The sequence below is a fragment of the Brassica rapa genome, chromosome A09, assembly GCF_000309985.2.
Source record: "Brassica rapa cultivar Chiifu-401-42 chromosome A09, CAAS_Brap_v3.01, whole genome shotgun sequence".
Classification (NCBI taxonomy): Eukaryota; Viridiplantae; Streptophyta; class Magnoliopsida; order Brassicales; family Brassicaceae; genus Brassica; species Brassica rapa.
Genome location: NC_024803.2, coordinates 29,637,056 through 29,659,021, shown reverse-complemented (window position 1 = coordinate 29,659,021; position 21,966 = coordinate 29,637,056). Strand labels below are relative to the sequence as shown.

The 21,966-nt window shown below is 30.0% G+C and overlaps 1 protein-coding gene across 3 annotated transcripts in view; it reads left to right on the top strand.

Annotated features, from left to right (window-relative positions):
- The first annotated feature begins 924 nt into the window (after positions 1-924).
- Positions 925-21,966, top strand: part of LOC103839084 (actin-histidine N-methyltransferase) — a 28,405-nt gene continuing 7,363 nt past the window's right edge. The window contains exons 1-5 of one of the 3 annotated variants that reach the window (XM_009115577.3): positions 1,032-1,425; positions 1,537-1,703; positions 1,783-2,085; positions 2,163-2,426; positions 2,521-3,092. In XM_009115577.3, coding sequence (XP_009113825.2) covers positions 1,110-1,425; positions 1,537-1,703; positions 1,783-2,085; positions 2,163-2,426; positions 2,521-2,895 — 1,425 coding nt within the window. In that variant the 5' untranslated portion in view covers positions 1,032-1,109 and the 3' untranslated portion in view covers positions 2,896-3,092. Of the gene's footprint in view, positions 1,426-1,536; positions 1,704-1,782; positions 2,086-2,162; positions 2,427-2,520; positions 3,093-21,966 lie in introns of those variants that run through there. The other 2 variants (XM_033279124.1, XM_009115579.3) reach the window with 2 other exon arrangements.

Sequence of the window (21,966 nt, the reverse complement as noted above, 5' to 3'; positions counted from 1 at the left end):
ATGTATATTTCATTGATTGTTGATTGTTCTTGACATCAAGACATTCTCTTCAATGGTATCAAATGGCTGTGTATGGGGATTGGGGGTTGGATGACTCACATTGTATGCTAAATGCCCGTAATCAGTCACGTCGATTGCCATCTCTGGTTTTCCAACTCTCAAGCATCGAGACAGATTGTCGAGATATGATCAAGAATCAAGATGTTATATACCACTCGAAAGAATAAAGCATGGTATAATTTCTCAACCGAATTCAAGAGTTTGCACGATTAAAAGGATGCTTCTCATTCTTCTCTATCTCTCCTATATTGGACTGCTATCTCCTCTCTCCCGATTCGTTGACCAAAACCACTAAATTTCATTGTAGCAAATTATTTCAATATATAGTAAAAGCTCTATAAATTAATAATGTTGGGACTATGATATTTTATTAATTTATAGAGTTATTAATTTTTAAAGTTTTTTTAGATATTTTAGATTTTTATTTATAAAATAAGAAAATAGTTAATTTTACTGTATTTACACTAAGTAAATTTTAAATTTTTGACTTCTATTATTTTATTATATTATTTGCTGTATATATTTTTTTTATGTTTCATAAAATTTAAATGTGTTTTAGATAAAATTTAACTAAATATTATCAAAATATATTGAATTATCCAGAAAATAATAGAGATAATTTCATTGTGAATATAAAACGAAAAATATAATGTTTAGTTTGTACTTATATAAAATGTATATATTGTTAGATTATTAATTTATGATTTTTATGGGAGCATATATTTATATAAGATTTTTTTAAAAATTTATTATTTTATTATTTTATCGATTTGTCCAACTCGAAATCAAAAAAATTTAGTAATTATAGTATTTATTAATTTGTATTAATTTATAGAGTTTATATTGTAGTTTTTCATAAGTTTGTGATGTAAAAATAGTTTTAAGCCCAAGAAAAAATCAGTTATCAACTTTAGTGAAGCCCATTAGAGATCTTTGAGGCACCCGTAGTATATCACCCGACCCGAATAGAAACTAAACCCGGTCCGTTCGCTCTGTTCCGGATCTATCTTCATCTCTGGACAGAGTCAGAGCCTAGTTGCAAGTGAGTCATGGCCACGTCGAAACTAGCAATAACTTCTCTGGCAGCTCACATTCGTCCCTTCACATGCTCCGCCGCGTCTCAACCCTCCCGTTTAGCTCCTCATCCGCCGGACCTCGTCCGTTGGATCAAAAGAGAAGGCGGCTTCGTTCACCACGCCGTCAAGCTATCTCAGGATACTCCATTCGGCATCGGTCTCATCTCCACCGAGCAAATCCCTCAAGGCACCGACCTCATCTCCCTCCCTCCTCACGTTCCCTTACGCTTCGAATCAGATGAAACGGCACCGTCTCCTCTCCTCGCCGCCTTAGCCCGTCGAGTTCCCGGTAAGCGTTAATATCTCGCTTTTGTTCAATGTTGATTACTGCTGATATTAGAGAACAATCAATTAATTATTCAGTTATCTTGAATCTTGAAGCTTAACTGTGATTTGGCAGAAGAGTTGTGGGCAATGAAACTGGGATTGAGACTATTGCAAGAAAGAGCCAATGCTGATTCTTTCTGGTGGCCTTACATTAGCAATCTCCCTGAGACTTACACCGTTCCCATATTCTTTCCCGGAGAAGACATCAAGAACTTGCAGTATGCTCCTCTTCTCCACCAGGTTATATAACACATCCTGAGTCTCATTCTCTACAATTTCAATTAGGTGATGGAAGATTTGTTGTCTTCTTTGGGAGCAGGTTAATAAAAGATGCCGTTTTCTTCTTGATTTTGAGCGAGAGATTAGACGGACTCTTGAAGATGTTAAGGCTACTGATCATCCTTTTAGCGGCCAAGATGTGAATGCATCTGCACTCGGGTGGACCATGTCGGCTGTTTCGACTAGAGCGTTTCGTTTGCATGGTGATAAAAAGCTTCGAGGTGGGTCTTCTGATCATGTTCCCATGATGCTTCCTTTGATAGATATGTGCAACCACAGCTTCTCACCTAATGTCAAGATTATTCAAGAACAGGACGGTTCTGACTCAAACACCCTTGTTAAGGTTCTGTGTCTTAGATCTCTGTTTCTCAAGTGCTTTTTTTTTTAATTTATTTATCGCACTCTTTCTTTGTGAATCAGGTCGTTGCAGAGACTCAAGTTAAAGAAAACGACCCGTTGCTACTCAATTATGGTTGCCTTAGCAACGATTTTTTCCTTTTGGACTATGGCTTTGTGATTGAATCAAACCCGTACGACACCATTGAGCTTAAATACGATGAAGGGCTCTTGGACGCTGCAAGCATGGCTGCTGGTGTTGCTTCCCCAAAATTCTCTTCTCCAGCTCCATGGCAACATCAGTTGCTTTCCCAATTGAATCTCGCCGGGAAAATGCCAGACCTCAAGGTATTCAAATCGTGTTCTTTCGACTCGATAGCTAAAACAGTCCCTAGATGAAAAATCAAATGAGAAAACTTAACCATCTCTCTTATTCTGATAGGTAACCATAGGAGGTCAAGAGACAGTAGAGGGAAGACTATTGGCAGCTATAAGAATACTACTTTCCAGTGACTTGGTGGAAGTAGAGAAGCATGACTTAGAAGTGCTCAAATCTTTATCCTCCACAGCCCCTCTTGGAGTTGCCAACGAGATTGCTACTTTCCGAACTGTAATCGCTCTTTGTGTGATTGCATTGAGCCACTTTCCGACAAAGATAATGGAAGACGAGGCTATACTGAAACAAGGTGTTTCAGACACAGCAGAACTGAGTATCAAGTACCGAATCCAGAAGAAATCAATGATCATAGATGTCATGAAAGACCTCACAAGAAGGGTTAAGTTACTATCAGCTCAGGAGACACCAAGTGCTTCGTAATGATGATAAGCATCATCTTGTAAGTTCCGAAACCTCAGTTTCCAAAAAAATAATTTGTTTAAGATTGTTCACTTTTGAAAACATATAGCAATCGAGCGTTTTCTATGAACTAGTTGGTCCAAAGATTAGAAGGGAATGCAAAAGATGTGTTGATACATGGTATTAAACAGGAGACTCATGATAAGAGTTTGACGGCCGAGCTCTGTGTTGTTCGTCTTCCTCGTTTTGTTCATCCATTCTTTTATTACTCCCTCTGTTTTTTAATTGTAAGTAGTTTAAGCAAAATTTATTTGTTTCAAAATATAAGTAGCTTTCATAATTTTAAGTAACTTTTATTTTTATTGGATATAGTGTTATCAATCAAATAATATATACTTATTTATGATTGGTTTAACTACACCTAATTTATATATCAAATGCTATTTTTGAAAAAATTAATAACTTTCTTAATATTTGTGCATTTATCTAAAACTACTTACAATAAAAATACAGAGGGAGTATTTGATTATTGTTTCAACTTACAATATAAGTTTTTAATCAAAAACTAATATATAATAAAAAAACAAGTTAAACAAAAATTAGTTTGAAAAAAATAAAAAGTAACAAGATATAACAAAATAAATAATACACCAACTAGGTAATAACCCGGCCTTGGACGGAATGTGATTATTAATTTCATTATTTTTTTAATAAGGAGACATTAATCTGTTTAATCTGGATATCGGTTCAGTTTTGGGTTGTTTTTTGGTTTTTAGTCTCCTAAAATATAACTATCATTTTAAGTCAGTATTTATTTGGTTTGTTTTGTTAAAATATTTGATGTTTTTGTTTTTTTCTGTGATAATCAAAAATTACTATTATTTGTTTGTTTTCATGTTATGAATCTTAGATAGTCGTAATGTCGAACCAATGGTTTCATATTATAGTTTTTTAAACGGATAATAGTTAAAAAAAAAAATTATTAAGACAAAGAATTTTACTACAATTTGGTCGATAGTGAAAGAAGCATTAAGAAAAAAAAATACAGTAAAACTTCTATAAATAAAAAATGTTGGGACTTTAGAATTTTATTAATTTACAGAGATATTAATTTACCAAAGTTTCCTTTTTTTAGATTGTATCTATTTTTTGACTATTTTTGTTTATAAAAAATGAAATATTTGACTTTCATATTGTTTAATTATCTTATTTGGTATATATTTTTTATGTTTTATGTGGTTTTTGATATATTTTATTAAATATTATCAAAATATAGTAAAATGTTAAGAAAAATAGATGTATTTTCATCGATATAAAACCAATAATATAATGTTTAGTTTGTACTTGTATAAAAATACATATAGATATATTATTAATTTATGATTTTAATGGGACTATATATTTACAAAGAAGTTTTAAAATATTATTATCTTATTATTTTATCGATTTCTTTCATATTTTACACCGGCCCAAATTGGGACCGACAAAATTTATTAATTTGTATAGATTATTAATTTATCGAATATTAATTTATAGATGTTCTACTGTATATGCGTATAACGGATCAAATTGGATATTCTTTCCCAAAAATATTGATATTTGTGATTTGTTTTTTTTTTTACGGATATTGCATTTTAGTATTTGATTTGCTTCATAGAGTAATGGATATCCGGATTTTTCGGTTCGAATCAAAATTGATAACAAATTGAATGAAAATTTATGAATAATTTGTCCAGCTCTATTCGAGTATTCGTAAACAGTACAAATAACGTAAAGAAGAACCATGCATGTTAATCCCCCTATACATTAAAAGAGAAGTCACTTTATTGATTTCTGATGACATGTCGCTCATAGGTGAAGTTTCAAAAAAATTGTTATAATTTGATTGGTCGATTGTTTTTAATTTTTATTTATTTAAATTAGATCTAAAAATTTAAGGTAAGTTTAAAAACATTTAACATCACTTGCCATATAATCTAAAGAATATTACAAATAATAATTTATAGCAACTAAATCTCGAAATTATAGAAAGATTAATAATGTTATATATCATTACTTTTAATATTTATAAACTATAAAATATAATGAACAAATTTTTATATAAGATAATTATAATATTTTTATATTCTACTTGATGAATTGTATTCGAATATAATTATATAATAACTATTTTAAATATTACAAAATCCAAACATGTTTATTAATATGATTTTTAAATTATTTATCGTTGTTTACAGAATAAATTTATCAGAATTTTAAAATTATTTATATAATGTTATAAATTATTTATAAAAATATAAATCCTACTATATATTGATTGAGAAGTCATATAAGTGATTTTTTATTACGTATTGATCATAAATGAACTCTTCAAACTGTTATAATTTGATTGACCGATGATTTTTAATTTTATTTATTATAATTATATCTAAAAGGAAAGGATAATTCAATTACCACTTTGCAAATAATCTACATAATATTAGAAATAATTATTTATGGTAACTAATTGTTGAAACTATGAAAGAGTAATAATGTGATCAATTTTTTCATATTTATAAATTACATAAAATAATACACAAAAGTGTTTATTTGAATTGATATAATGATTTTATATTCGTATAGAAAGAATTATATTTGTTTATAAAGTATCATAATAACTATTAATGTCTAATAATTCAATGCATTCTTTATAAATCATTTATAAAATTACAAATACATTTATAAAATTATAAATACATTTATAAAAGTCAGACGTTTTAAATTATTATAAGAGGTTCTAAGTCATTTATAGAAGCTTATTTATTAATTTATAAAATGTATTTTGAAAATTTACCATGCTATTACAATATTTTGATTTTTTTTTCATTTTAATGGTAAAATTCCTCAACTATGTTTACTTAGTGTAGAAACCCCTAAACTAAATATTTACTGGTATTAATAGTAATTATGACCTATAAGAGTTTAATTCATTAAATAAAGTTAGTTTAGGGGGTTTTTTCGTTAAATACTTAGTTTGTGGGTTTTTTCCCAAAACAAACTTAGTTGGAGGGTTTTAACGTTAAAATTTCTTATTATTTTCTTATTATCTATTATTTAAATCCTTATAGTGGGACTTGTTTTATCAAAAACCAGTTTCAATCAACTGATGGGATATATTATTTCCTAATATCATGCATTTAATATTTAAATATATATATATATATATATAACAAGATTTGAGTTATCAAAATTATGTATATATTATAATCAGAATATTTTTAAAAATTTATTAGAAGATATTTTATCTCATAGCTGAATTAAAATTTATTAGAGGATATTATATCTCATTGCTTCTCTTGAAAACTAGGTCATTTAGAAACTTAAACTAATTTGCTATATAAATATCGCACCACCCACATTAGTTTTACGCATCTATCTTTTAAGTTTTCATATGTTTTTGATCGTTATAATTTAAATTCTAGTTTTGTGATCTTTCGCAGGTGTATTATAATCAATAAGTAACTCATAGACGGGAACACCATTACTGGTAATTTTATGGGGGATTCTTCTTCTCCGTTTATTTTTGGTCTCTTCCTCTCCATGTTGTATCTCTATCTATATTTTTGCATCAGTAGTGATTCAACTAACAAAAAGAGATGACTCTGTTTATCCAGGAACTGATCATCCATTTCGAAAAAGTTAATTCTTTTTTTTATAAAGTTAAATCACTTATCAAGAATATAATATAAGATATGTATGCTAATCAAGTGCAATTTATTTATTGTGCGTGATCCTCTTCGGTACGTCTGAGAGCCAAAGGTAATTTCAAAGCTTTTTAAAAACTTTGAAACTCATTGATGTTGTCCTATCAATTATATCATTTGATATCTTTAAATATTTTTGTTAGAATTACCTCTTTTCTGACTCAAAGTTTAGAGAAGGAAACCGTAAATCATCTCTGCTGTTACAATAAAACCAATGATAATAAATCTCAGGTAATTCAAATCTCCCTTTTATATTTCATGGCTGATTTTTTTTATTAGGGTTATGCGTGAAATATTTATTTTTTTCTCAATTATATTTTTTTGATGTTTTAAGATTAGTGTTAAATATGATCGTTTTCTAAACGTTCTAATGTATTCTTTGTTCATATGAACATAGTATAAATATCAATATGTAACATCGAATCTTTCATATTAACTATATACATGTAACATAAGTATTATATAGTTGTAAATATAATATCAATTTAATATTAATGTTAATGCCCGCACATGCGTGCAGGCGGTCTACCTAGTTTTATATTAAAAAAACGTAAAGTACATAGTGTGAACATATTTATGTAGATTTTAGCTGAGAAACTCTCTACATGTGACATGTGTCCATTTTAGTGTGAACGCATTTATTATAATGCTTCTACATGTGACATGTGTCCAATTAAGTGTGAACGTATTTATTACAATGTTTTTCCTTTAATATATAAGAGATCTGAAATCTGTTTGATATGAAAAGAGTAAACATTCTGTGTTTTTTGTTGATGTGTAGGATTTTTTAACTATTTCTTGTGTGTTCTCTGCCAAATCCATCATTGGCAGGTTATACCAATCTGTAAATACTGTATTTTAATAACATAGATACACTTTATTTTATTCAATAATATAATATTTAACGTATGAGCTAGGCCAATTGACTGATTTTATAGGCAGATAACTAAAAAAATGTAGAGTCAAATTTCTTTTTGATTTATTTATTTGTAGAGTCTACCTTGATGTAAGCTACTTGATTAATTTGAAATTGTGTGAGATCATCTCTTCTTGGAAAATGTATTCACACAGTTTAGGTGTACATTCTTTTTTCTGATTACCAGAAACAAAATGTATTCAATGGTGAATTGTTCAAACTTATAACTAAGTCTTCAATTGCTATTAACAGGTTTATAACTCTCCGCCCACCTACGGCTAATAGGTTACCATTCTTGTTCATTCAGTCCGCGGGACCATTCTATTCGACGGACGGTGCAATAATATTTTGAAGGCTCAAAATCATTGCTTACTGACTATGCAATCACTACATGACTTTTTTCCGTGCTTTGGCCTCATTTACATGGTATCGCGAATCAATCTCTGATGGATCACCTTTCTTCTACTACTCCATCTCAAATACGCTTAATCTTGTAATTCTAAATGGATGTGTGATTAAAAAATTAGTGCGTTTTTGGTAACATATGTAGTCAAATCAATTTTCTTAATCATTTCCATATACTGTACCAAGAACCGGTATATTTCAAGGTTATCCCAGACCCACGTTATATTCACATAGTTTAAGGATTACTAGGTGACCGGTCCGCACCCTGTGCGCGCATAAGAATATGATCGGTCCGCACTCTGTGTTCTCTCGGCCCGTATCTCACGAGAGGGAACACAGTAACGTCTGTATGAAGAGGCAGATATTGTGTGTATGTATAATTGCAACGTCACAAAATATTTTGTGTGTTTACGAAGATACTTTCAGTCAAAAAATAGAATAAATAGTGTATAGTTTTAGAAATAACAGATTTTATATTATCATTAATTAGAATTGTATTGTATATGTTTCGTAATTCTTAATTTTAGGTGAATAATATTATTTTTCCATAAATAATAAACAAACATTTATGTAGACATATTAAAAGAAAATATAACAAAAATCAAAATATTATCCATAAATAATATAAATTATGAAGTACATTTCTCGATAAAGAAAGCAAATTCAATTAGAAACTTGGAAAAAATTAAATAAATTTTGTAAGCAATTTGACGGGTTAACATTATTTGATAGATTTATAAATTTTTAAATTTTATTGAACATGAAATAATATTAAATTGACATACCGTCATCGGTCTCCTAACTCATCACAACCCATCTAGAAAATACAAAAAATAAATAATTGCAACAGTTTATTCATTTTAAAATTTGTATTTGAAAAAAAATAAGATTAAAATTACGTACCGTGACTACGAAATATTCTGAAAAACTTGTTTGTAGACAACATTCAATATTTTTGTCTGCGGCTTCCCTTTTTTACCAGTTATTAGGATTTTTAATCCAGATCTCGACTTAACTATTGAAAGTGAAACTTTGCCTTGCATTTTGTTAGCATTTTATAAATTATTTTAAAATTATGATAAATTTATTCTTTAAACAACGACAAATAATTTAAAAATAATATTAATAAACATTTTTGGATTTTGTAATATTTAAAATAGTTATTATATAATTATATTCGAACATAATTCATCAAGTAGAGTATAAAAGTATTATAATTATCTTATATAAAATTTCGTTCATTGTATTTTATAGTTTATAAATATTAAAAGTAATAAATAAAACATTATTAATCTTTCTATAATACTTCCAAGGTAAAGTGGGTGGCAGAGTCGATGAAAGTGGGTGGCAGAATCGATTCATCAAGTAGCATATAATACTTCCAAGGCAAAGTGGGTAGCAGAGTCGATGAAAGATGAGGAGCCTTTGCGTCTAAACATATTTTTCTTAGCACACAAGCAACATCTTCGTAATACCTTAATAGTATGAGAGTAGAGATTTGTGAATAATACTTTAAAGAATGAAAAGAGAATGTTTGTATTTTAATACCTTGGGTGTCTCATATATATATACAGTCGATTTATTTCTCATATTAATGACGCACAATATTTTGCACAATAAATAATGAAATCGTTTAAAGAAAGATATTAAATGTGTATTGTCAAAAAATGATTTGCATATGATATGATTATAACTTGCGCAAGTAATCCATATTAGAAAGGTAAGTTATTAAAAACGAACAACCTAATTAGAAACATTAAAATATTTTGTAAGCAATGTAATAAATATGATATCAACATGCGCAAGTTTACCGTTTGAATAATAAGGAAAGTTTTTAATATTTGTCTTAATTCTAAATCTTGTCCAAGGGTAAACTAAATCGATAATATTTAATGATTTCAACTTGCGCAAGTAATCCATATTGTGAATAAGTGATTTGCATATTTAATGATTTCAACTTGCGCAAGTAATCCATATTAGAAATGTAAGTTATTAAAAACAAATTTTGTCAATACGTTATTTGCATATTTAATGATTTCAACTTACACAAGTAATCCATATTAGAAAGGTAAGTTATTAAAAACAAACAACCTAATTAGTAGGGGTGGGCACTTTACCCGATATCCGAAGTGGCACCCGAACCCGATCCGAAAATGCATGTCAAGTTTTTCATTAAAAAAATTAACAAAAAATTACATCCAAATTTTTTTTTAAAAATAACTAAATTAATGCCTTTTTAGTTTTAAATTTTTATGTCTAAATCTATTAACCATTCAATCTATTAAAAATAAAAAATTAGTTAACTGAAAGGTATATTTTTAAATATAAGAAATTTGAGAAATGAAAATTTTAATTTTTTTTATCATTAATTAGAATTGTATTGTATATGTTTCGTAATTCTTTATTTTAGGTGAATAATATTATTTTTCCATAAATAATAAACAAACATTTATGTAGACATATTAAAAGAAAATATAATAAAAATCAAAATATTATCCATAAATAATATAAATTATGAAATACATTTCTCGATAAAGAAAGCAAATTCAATTAGAAACGTGCAAAAAATTAAATAAATTTTGTAAGCAATTTGACGGGTTAACATTATTTGATAGATTTATAAATTTATAAATTTTATTGAACATGAAATAATATTAAACTGACATACCGTCATCGGTCTCCTAACTCATCACAACCCATATGGCAAATACAAAAAAAAAAAATTGTAACAGTTTATATATTTTAAATTTTGTATTTGAAAAAAAATAGATTAAAATTACGTACCGTGACTACGGAATATTCTGAAAAATTTGTTTGTTTACAACATTCAATGTTTTTGTCTTCGGCTTCCCTTCTTTACCAGTTATTAGGTTTTTTAATTCAGATTTCGACTTAACTCTTGAAAGTGCAACTTTGCCTTACATTTTGTAAGCATTTTATAAATTATTTTAAAATTATGATAAATTTATTCTTTAAACAACGATAAATAATTTAAAAATAATATTAATAAATATTTTTGGATTTTGTAATATTTAAAATAGTTATTATATAATTATATTCGAACACAGTTCATCAAGTAGAGGATAAAACTATTATAATTATCTTATATAAAATTTCGTTCATTTTATTTTATAGGTTATAAATATTAAATGTAATAAGTAAAACATTATTAGTCTTTCAATAATTTTGAGAATAGTTTCCATAAATTGGTATTTGTAATATTCGTTAGACTATATGGCAAGTGATGTTAAACGTCAATAAATTAAACAATTCTTCCATATTTGGAAAACATATATATATATATATATAACAATGACAAATTAAATGGTAGAGTATGTAAACATCTGTTTTTTTCCAGCATAAGTTAGAATACCGCCGTATTTAAGAATCATAAGGGCCTCTACAGGTCTTTATTCTTCGCCTTCACCATCCCACTTCAGCGGCTTCAGTTGAACCTTCCTGTATATCCCTGAGAAATTTCCTCTCTGTGCCATTCCAAAAGGTTCTATGCTGTGAGAAAATGACCTCATGAATTAAATAAAAAATGCATAATGCTAGCTTACTTATAAGATAGTATATTCAACAAAAAAAATGATATAAGATAGTATTACTAAATGATACTATGTAATACTTTCCCGGACAATATTCAACAAAGAGAGAGAAAGTACTAAAGAACCTCTTTAAGAACTGCTTTAACTTGGCGAAGCTTCTCAGCATGTTCAATCAAGGTTTTCTGGATCACTATCACTCTCACGACCTGGTCTACATATAAAAAAAGGAAGACTATATTGTCGTTACCAGTATTCAACACATGGAAAAGATAGACCAAACATGCTTTTTGGAGACAACAAACAAAGAGTTGAGTTCAGGGTTCTAAAGATGAGGAGCCTTTGCGTCTAAACACATTTTTCTTAGCACACAAGCAGCATTGTCGTAATACCTTAATAGTATGAGAGTAGAGATTTGTGAATAATACTTTAAAGAATGAAAAGAGAATGTCTGTATTTTAAGACCTTGGGTGTCTCCTATATATATACAGTCGATTTATTCTCATATTAATGATTTTAATATTTTGCACAATAAATAATAAAATCGTTTAAAGAAAGATATTAAATGTGTATTGTCAAAAAATGATTTGCATATGATATGATTTTAATTTGCGCAAGTAATCCATATTAGAAAGGTAAGTTATTAAAAACAAACAACCTAATTAGAAACATTAAAATATTTTGTAAGCAATATAATAAATATGATATCAACATGCGCAAGTTTACCGTTTGAATAATAAGGAAAGTTTTTAATATTTGTCTTAATTCTAAATCTTGCCCAAGGGTAAACTAAATCGATAAAATTTAATGTATTCAACTTGTGCAAGTAATCCATATTGTGAATAAGTGATTTGCATATTTAATGATTTCAACTTGCGCAAGTAATCTATATTAGAAAGGTAAGTTATTAAAAACAAATTTTGTCAATAAGTTATTTGCATATTTAATGATTTCAACTTGCGCAAGTAATCCATATTAGAAAGGTAAGTTATTATAAACAAACAACCTAATTAGTAGGGGTGGGCACTTTACCCGATATCCGAAGTGGCATCCGAACCCGATCCGAAAAACCCGAACTGAAATCCGAACCGAAGTAGCAAAATACCCGAACGGATATTGAATAAGGAGAGATTGGATACCTGAACCGAACGGATAATACCCGAACCCGAATGGATATCCGAAGATAACCGAATATATGTATAATTAACCTTATATTTTTAGTTTACATCTCTCATTTTATATAAAATATTTATATTGATACTACACATACTTTAAGTTCATATGATATACATACAATTATGAAAAAAATGATTTGCTACTCACTTAAAATGCATGTCAAGTTTTTTTATTTAAAAAATTAACAAAAAGTTACATCCGAAATTAAAAAAAAAATAATTAAATTAATGTTTTTTTAGTTTTAAAATGTTATGTCCAAATCTATTAACTATTCAATCTATTAAAAATAAAAAATTAGTTAACTGAAAGTTATATTTTTAAATATAAAATTTTAATATTTTTTTTCAAAATCTAAATATCCGAACCAGATCCGAAATAACTGAATCCGAACTAAAAATACCCGAACCCGACCCGAAGTACAGAAATACCCGAACGGGTTCTACACCTCTATACCGAAATACCCAAAAATCTGAAATACCCGACCTGAACCCGAACGGATACCCAAGGCTAAACTAAATCGATAATTATTATTCCCTAGCTATATATGGGCTTAACGAAATCGACAATAGTTTTGGGCTTGTCTACATAAGCGATTGATTAAAATAAATAAAAAAGAAAAATTCAAAAAAACCAGCCAATAGAATTATAACGTTTTTCCTGAGAAGCTCTATATGAGTGCCACCTCAGCAAAAATCACTAAAGTGACTTCTCTTTTAATGTATAGGGTGATATTCTGTTGTGAATATCTGAGCAAACTCCTAATTCTATTAGATTATGTATAATCGTATTTTTATGTTCTTTCAATCTTCAAAAAATGCCTACATGTCGATTCATTTGTTTGTTTGTATGGGCTGTACTAATTGACTGATTTTAGAGGCAATAAATTAAATAAGTCAATTATAGTATATATAAAACTTTATAAGTCATACAAATCTATGATATTTTTCACATATGTCGAGAAATCTATGATATTTAAGGTTTTTTCACATATGTCGAGAAACAATAATATACTTTTCAGTATTAAATTTTGGTTTTATCAAAAAGTTTTCACCACTCATATTTAGTTTTTAATTTGGTTTTAGTTTTAAAGACAAATGCATTAATTCAGTGTTGTAAAATATGGTTTATGCGCCCGCCTAGGCGGTGTTTAGGCACTATACGGTAGCCAACCGTACTGTTTTTATATGTTATACAATATTTTATATGGATTTATATAATTCGGGTGAATAATAGCGTTTAGACGAACATTATGCGGTCTACACGGATGCCTAGACAGATTTTAAAGATTAATATTTTAAAAAATAAACTATTAATATTATTATTATATTTTATTAATGTTATTATTTATATTACTTTTACTTATTTTATGTATTTATATGATTGTAGATATTAGTATAATTGTTGCAAAATCATTTTAAATTTATCATCTTTATATATTTAAAATGGCTTTAATTTTTATAATTTAAAACTATTTATATATGTTAAACTATATACTTATACATAAAATTGGATTTAAAATATATTTATGTTCAGTTTTTTTCAAAATAATGTATATATATTAATCTTATACTTATATTTTGTGTAAAAGTATATATTCGTATATACCGCGTTTAAGCATCCGCCTACGGATATGCGCTGTACAGTCATCTAACGCGTAATGAACGCCTAGCGCGTTTTAGAACCCTGCATTAATTGTATCCTAAAATATTAATCTTTTGTATATAAGATAAAATGGTAGAACACCATACATTTGTATATGGAGACAGTATTATTTCGTCCGCAAAACTTATCTTAATGATATTTTAAGTTTCTTTTTAGTAACTGATAATTTTTTTGTGTAATTTTTTCCATTTATTCAAGTCTGTATAGGCTGGACTAATTGACTGATTTTAGAGGGAATAAATTAAACTAGAGCTTGACTCGCGCACCCGCGCAAGTATTCATTTTTGGTTTACAAAAAAAAAATATTTATCTTATATAAATGGTAATATATGTTTTTAAAATTTATATATATATATATATATTAAATAATTATTTAATATATTTCTAAACACAATCATTTTAGAATTTATAATGAATAATTTTATTTTATTTTTTTGATCCGTCAACTGTTACAACCCTATTTTTAAAATATAACTCGTGTGTTCGTGCAAATGTATTTTTTATGGATCAAAATTTTAATGTAAAATAAAATGGTTATCTATTTTTATATTTGATTTATACGATTAAATAATTCAATATATTATTTAAAATTTTGTGGTTTATATTATGCATTTTATAACACTTTTATGTTTTTTAGACGTAGTTAATATGCCAAAATAAAAAATAACCACCCCGTAATAATAAAATCTTGTTATATTTTTGACATTGATTAAGTATAATTTATTGTTTATCCAGATTATAGGAAACATTTTTTAAATAAATAAACACAATTTGTTATATTTTATTTTAGGAAAATGCATTAATTAAACTATAAAAGACAAGAATACTAAAATGTAGGTAAATTTATTACTTCAGTGGCATTCAAATGTAAATAATTTTGAAAACTAAGGGGCAATTTATATTGGTACTTATCTTTTAATAATAGAGATAAGTCAATTATGGTGTATATAAGTTTTATTATTTTGTCTACAAAACTTATCTTTAAGTTTATTTTTGTAACTGATAATTTTTTTTGTGTACATTTTTTTTAATGTATCCAAGTTCGCATTCTCCGTGATCCAACAATAGTTACTCCCCCTTCTCCGCCGTGTGGATCTCCTGTTGGATCTCCTATTGCAAGTGTGGATGCCAGAGTGACAGAGACTCCTTGTAGACGTCCACCACCTCATGCATAATAAGGGTGGTCTATTTGATCTCCGTTTGGGTTTTCGGTTTTTGGTTTATGAGTAATATAAATTATACAGTTTATCATGGATGGTTTGATACAGCTTTGAATTAGGCTTTCAGTTAAACATCCTTGTCTTGTAAGAATATAGTTGGATTTTGGTTCATTGAACTGAATCGATTTGTTTATCTGGATTAAACATCCCTGCAAGTCATAGAAGACCAAATCAAGGATCAAACGTCCCAAGGGTTTTTAATAAAAATTAGGACTCTATTTTTTTCTGGTCTGTAATATAACGTGGTGAATTGGTTTGTCAAACACACAATTCTATAAATATCATCTGTTTGTAATATTTTGATCAAATAAATTATGAGATCTATACTATTATTTGCAAAGTAAATTTTTGGAATCGAACTCTCACGTTAAAAGTTAGACATGTTAATGTCGTTGTTACCCTTCATAAATTTATATATAATAATTTAATTAAAAACGAATTTTATATTAATAATATTAAATTTCTAAAAATATAATTCTCATATATTTTGTTGTTATCTTGTAATAATATTTATATTTCTAAAAAATAAAATAATACTTATATATTATGTTGTTATCTTTAAATAATATTTTTATTATAAAAATTAAGATATAAAACAATATATAATTAAATATTAATGAAGAAAAAACTTTTGTATAAAAATATAGTCTAAAACATTTCTAATATATGAGTGTTTTAAAAACTTCAACACAATAATTAGTATATATATTTTAATGAAATTTTTTGTCATATATAAATTATTTTATGTTTGGTATAAACTTGTTAAGAATATAAATAATAATTTAACATATTGTTTTTGAACTAACAAAGTATAAAATAATAAATATCTATAAGAAGATTATGTCTGTATGTGCGGGCAAGCTCTCACGTTGAAAGTTAGAGCGGTTAATATCTATACTACCCTTAATGAATTTTTATATATAATTAAAAAGAATTTTATGTTAATAATATTAGATTTATATGTTATATTAGATAATTGTAAATTATGATAAATTTATCAAATAAAAACATATTTAAAAAGAAAAAAATTAATTATTATATATATTGTGTTGTTATCTGAAAATAAAATTTTCTACTATAAAATTTAAAAACGAATTTATGTTAATAATATTAAATTTATATGTTATATTAGATAATTGTAAATTATGATAAATTTTTAAAATAAAAAATGTTTAAAAAGGATAATTATTATATATATATATTGTGTTGTTATCTGAAAATAATATTTTCTATTATAAAAGTTAAAAAAATTAAGATATAAAAAAATTCAAATTTAATATCAATTATGTAAAATTTTGTATAAAGATAAATTGTCAAAATAAAAAAAATATTTTTAACAAGCCAATTATTATATATATATATTATGTTATTATCTGGAAATAATATTTTTCTACTATGAAAATTAAGAAAAAAATTAAAAAGATTATGCCCGCATTTGCGGGCCAAACACCTAGTTTAACATAATTTTCTAACAAAATATGTAAAATAATGTAGTGCTGTTGGACTTTATTGAACCGGTTAATCATCCTAGAGACCCAGTTATCTTGATTCGGAAAAGTTAAAGTCAGTTGTCAGAGTCTGAAATTGGAATGATCATGTTTCAGAGTATCTTATAATGACAAAAAAATCTAGCCCGCTCTGCCTTCAACACATCTCGATAATGGAGGGCGCTCTTCTTGGCTGCGGCTGTTTTCCCCCTAGCAACACGAATCTTGTAAGAACGGTTACGATTCACCCAGCTCATATGATGTCAAAATCAATAGTTAGCACCAAAAGCGTAAAAGACCAGTTACATGAAATGGTAAATTACAAAACGATTACCTTGGCGTTGGACTGAACAACTCCCTCGTAAACATCATGCTCGGATAACATATCCTCCAGAAAGTTAGGGCCGTCAGCCATCCAAAAATTAAGATGAAGGCGCACACAAGCCTTTGATATGCCAATGAGAGTTTAAATATCAAGAATGAAGAACCAGAACGAGAAGAAAGGAGGAAAAGATGGTGATGAGCTGGCAAGTTGCTAGCTTTATAAATAAAGAATAGGAATATTGTACACGAGTCTTGTATATAAAAGGCTCGTTAGTTTGTTCACTGAATTCATTCTGTTAGGAATCGAGTGGCTTGTTTCTCAAGTGTGAGATTCAAGATTGGATTAGTTCTCTGGATTGTAGAGACTAAGAGAGGGTGGTTGGGAGGTACTTCTTCAATATACGATACAATTCATATCAAATCGGTGCGTGAGAGTATTCTGGATCGAACGATCGTGACGATGACGAGAGCGATGACGTTAGAAGCGCTATCGCAAACGGTGGTGATGAATTACGCGGAGCAACAAGAATCAACGATGCAATTGCGAGCATCGATGACGAGTATTGAGGAGAAGTTTACAGATCTTTACATTCTGTTGACGAAGACACATCGCAACCGGTGGTGGACGATCTTAATCGTAGTCCGACGAACGGCCAAAATCAGGTACTCGATTCTGAATTGGAACCTGGCCGTAGTCTTAGGTCTGATGCGATGAGAGATAGACCTCCATTGATTGAGAATCGCGATGGTGTGATTTGCCGAATCAAACTTCCGTTGGATTGCCTTGGCGGAGAGGCATTTCAGGATTGGTGGTTATAGTGAAGCGATGAAGGTCAGAGCTGGTTTCAATCAGTTTGAGTGGAGATGTGTTGAGTTGGTTCAACAGTGAGATCTTAAGGAAGCTGTTTCTGAATTGGATGGACTTTAAGCATCGACTTCTGGCGAGATTCAGCAAGGTGAAGCTGCGAGATCCAAGTCAACCATTCTTCAACGTTCAACAGACTGGTACTGTGGCTGAATATATACACAAGTTCGAGGACCTATCTACTAGTTTTCAAGCTTATCAGATACACATAAAGAAGGAATATTCATGAATGTTTTTTTCACCTGAGATGTATGAAGCGATTACTATGTATAAATGATATCACTCAAATTACCCTAAGGAGTGAATTACTCTCTCAAATAAGAGGTTCAGATGTAGTACTTAGGGATCGAATCCACAGAGACTCTAGGATTACACAATAGATTTATAGTATTCGAATTAAGGCTAGATTAAATGATTTACTGGTTTTAAAGCACTAAATGAATTAGTGAGCAAAATAATTGCTCGATTGATTTGATTTGAGGTTGTTAACAGTTGGGAGAATAGCTAGATTCAGGTATGTTCGCAGGTATGATCAGTAATACTTAAGTTGGGTCTTTAGGGGTTTATTGATATTAATTGTTCTTGAATTCAAACTAAGATATAATCTATTTGATTGTCTAATCTGGATCTCGGATTTCAACTTTCGTATGTTAATCACGAGAAAGTGTCGATCGATAATTCTTTATGAATATCGATCGATATACCTTTCAAAATATCGATCGACAGGGTTATCGCTGCGTCGATCGATACTTCTTCCAGAAAGCTTTACGGACAGGTTTGATTTATATTCTCTAACTCACTAGATCAACTCTCGTCTGTATCTAGTCAGTTAGATCATACTAGTTAATTTTCAAGTATTGAGTCAAGCAATGGCTTGATCTCAAATAATCCTAAGATCTATCAACCCTAAGCTTAGTAATAAGAACAACTAGATGAAGAACTAATTAAATCACCCTAACAACAATTTAAGCTAACAATACATATATCAACCTATATGAGAAACCTAAATCTAACAGCAAGGACTACTCAGAGATATTCATGAAACACATAGTTATGATGGTCTGAATAATACTTAAATAGAATAATAAAAACAAGATAGAGTAAAGAAACAAAGGGAGTTCAAGATCTTCCTTCCCTCAAGGTGTACAGATCTCTCTCTCCAATCCTAAGCTCTCTTTCTCTGGAATAGTATAAAGCATAGCCGTCAACAATGACTTAGAAAACAGTAAAATAGGGTTTCTGGTCGTCCATTAGTATTTTGGTAACTTTGTGTGGCTTCTGGGCTTCAAAAGGTCTTCAAATATTCTTGGCCCACGTTCTGGCATCTATATCGATCGATGTCAAGAGTTCCGCATCGACGATACGTTCCTCTTCTCGACAGCTTCCTCTCGCGAGGCAGACTGACCACTCCTCAGTAAAACAGGAATAATTTCTGCTACAGAATGCTGATTGACCTCAAACCTGTGGCATTGGAAAGCTAACTCACAGATATATCTTGTGTCAAAATATTAGCTCAATCTAACGGTCGGAAGATCTTCATCCGTAGCTAGACATCTGACACGTTTATGCAGTTCTGCACCTCAAAAGACTCCAAAAGACACCAAAATCACCACTTTCCTCCAAATCGTCCCTGAAACTGTAAATACTCTAAATAAACTCTATATAGTAGTAAATATATATTAAAATACTATACCATAGCTAAAAGTGGATAAAATCCATGGTATATCAGTAAACCAGTGGATCTACCTATGATTTCAACTTCTTATTGTAGATCTTAAATTCTACACTTAAGTATTTGATAGTGTTTGAGATATAAAACTAGGGAAGAAAGAACTTCGTGGGCGACAATATCCTCAGAACATAACGATAGAATTAGGTTCTATTTGTCGAAAATGGACTTTGTTCTATGTGTCAAACAACATCGAGATCTCGGAAGAGAAAAAGGATCGTGACTGAACTTGGGATCGAGCGGCCTACGTACCCTTCAAGGGATCAAGTCTGAACGTAGTTCGGTTATTGTCATCTCGAGTGAGATGTAGGTTTTATCGGTCTTGTATCGTTTACGAACGGATGATGATCTTGATAAGCTTGTATTAGCTTTGGGTACGTGAGAAGATAGGAGGATTCGAAGTCTGGTGAAGTCTTTATATGCTGAGCTGGCATTTGAGAAGATACTCTCCTTGGTTCAGAGACTTTGCTGTTGAACAAGAATCATACAATAATAAAAGGGGAATACCCTGAGTAGTTAGAGTGTCCACGTCGACAGTAATAATCAACCAATAGGAGAAGAGCTTTTCGCCACGTCAGATGCTCACTTATGTCATTTGGGCTTCGCGTTCACAGGCCCTAAATCGTTCGGAGTAAACAGCCCGTGAAGCCCACCTCGCGTGAAGTTCTCTTTCCATTTCCGCGAGGAACTAACCCTAATTTTGCTTAATCAATCCTCGATCCCCTTTCTCTTCCTCTTCTTCGTTTCGTCGATCTCCTTTCTCTTCGTCTTCTTAGTTTCCTACGTTTCACGGATCTTTCATCGCAAACAATCAATTCTCTCCCCACTCCTCTAGACTTTTAATCTCATTAATGGATGATTTATCGCTTTCTTCCTCTGAGATTCTATATACTTCTCTTAATCGATGTTTTATTTGCATCAAAAAAATTTCTAGCCTTTCAACCGCTCATTGCGATGAAGTTATCCGGTGTTTCCGACACAGTGAAAACGAACGGCGAAGCGGCGATCCCCTCCAGTTCGGTCAACCCCGTCGCCCAACCCGGTGTATCTTCCGGCGATGTCAATCCGATCCCCTCCGGTCTGGTCAAACCCGTCGCTCAAACCGATGTCTCTTCCGGCGATGCCATTCCGATGAAGTCAAAAGACGTAACGGCAGAAGCGAAGAATTCGATCAAACCAAACGGCAAAACTGGTGCCTCCTCCGGTCTCAAACTCGGTGTTAGAGGCAGAGCCTCTGTCTCATCCGTCGATAAATGCAAAGCTATCGTCTCCGAGAACGTGGAAAAGGTTATTACCTTCAAAGACATCACTTTCGGGCCCCATGAAGACGAGGTGCGGTTCCGGTTGATCCACTTTTGGGAGGCTTGGAATGTTCAGACGAAGGTGCTTATTGGCATCGAAATGCTTCTCATCGACGAAGAGGTATAGAACGATATCTTTTTACGAGATTAGTTTATGATATTGTTTGATTGCAATGCTATGTTAATATATAGTTTGATGAGATTAGATAATTAATATTAAGATTATTTTATGACCAGAATTGATTGATTAGATTATATAATTATTTGTTGTTAGTACCGTCGTGAGGATTATATGAGTTGTTCGTTTCGGGTTAAATATATAGTCTTGCTTTTGATTTCACTAAAGATATCTATCCTTGCTAGCTTTTTTAATTGATGTTCTTTTATCGACAGGAGAGTGTTATCCAGGGCTTCATCCCCTATGGAAGGATTGACACATATTTGCGTCACATGAAAACTGGTGCTACATACCGACTCAACAAGTTTTTCGGATCAAAGAGCAAGACTATCTACCGGGTAGCTGAGTCAAGTGTCACTATTTGCTTCTCAAGTAACTCTGTCCTCTCTGGACTCGAGGACAGTTCGATCAGCTTTCCTGTAGATCGGTTCCGGATTCATGGACACAAAGAATTTGAAGCTGGCTCCGACTTGAGAGGTGATCTTTATGGTAAGATCTCACCTCATTACACTCTCCACTGTTTGCATTAGTATTAAAT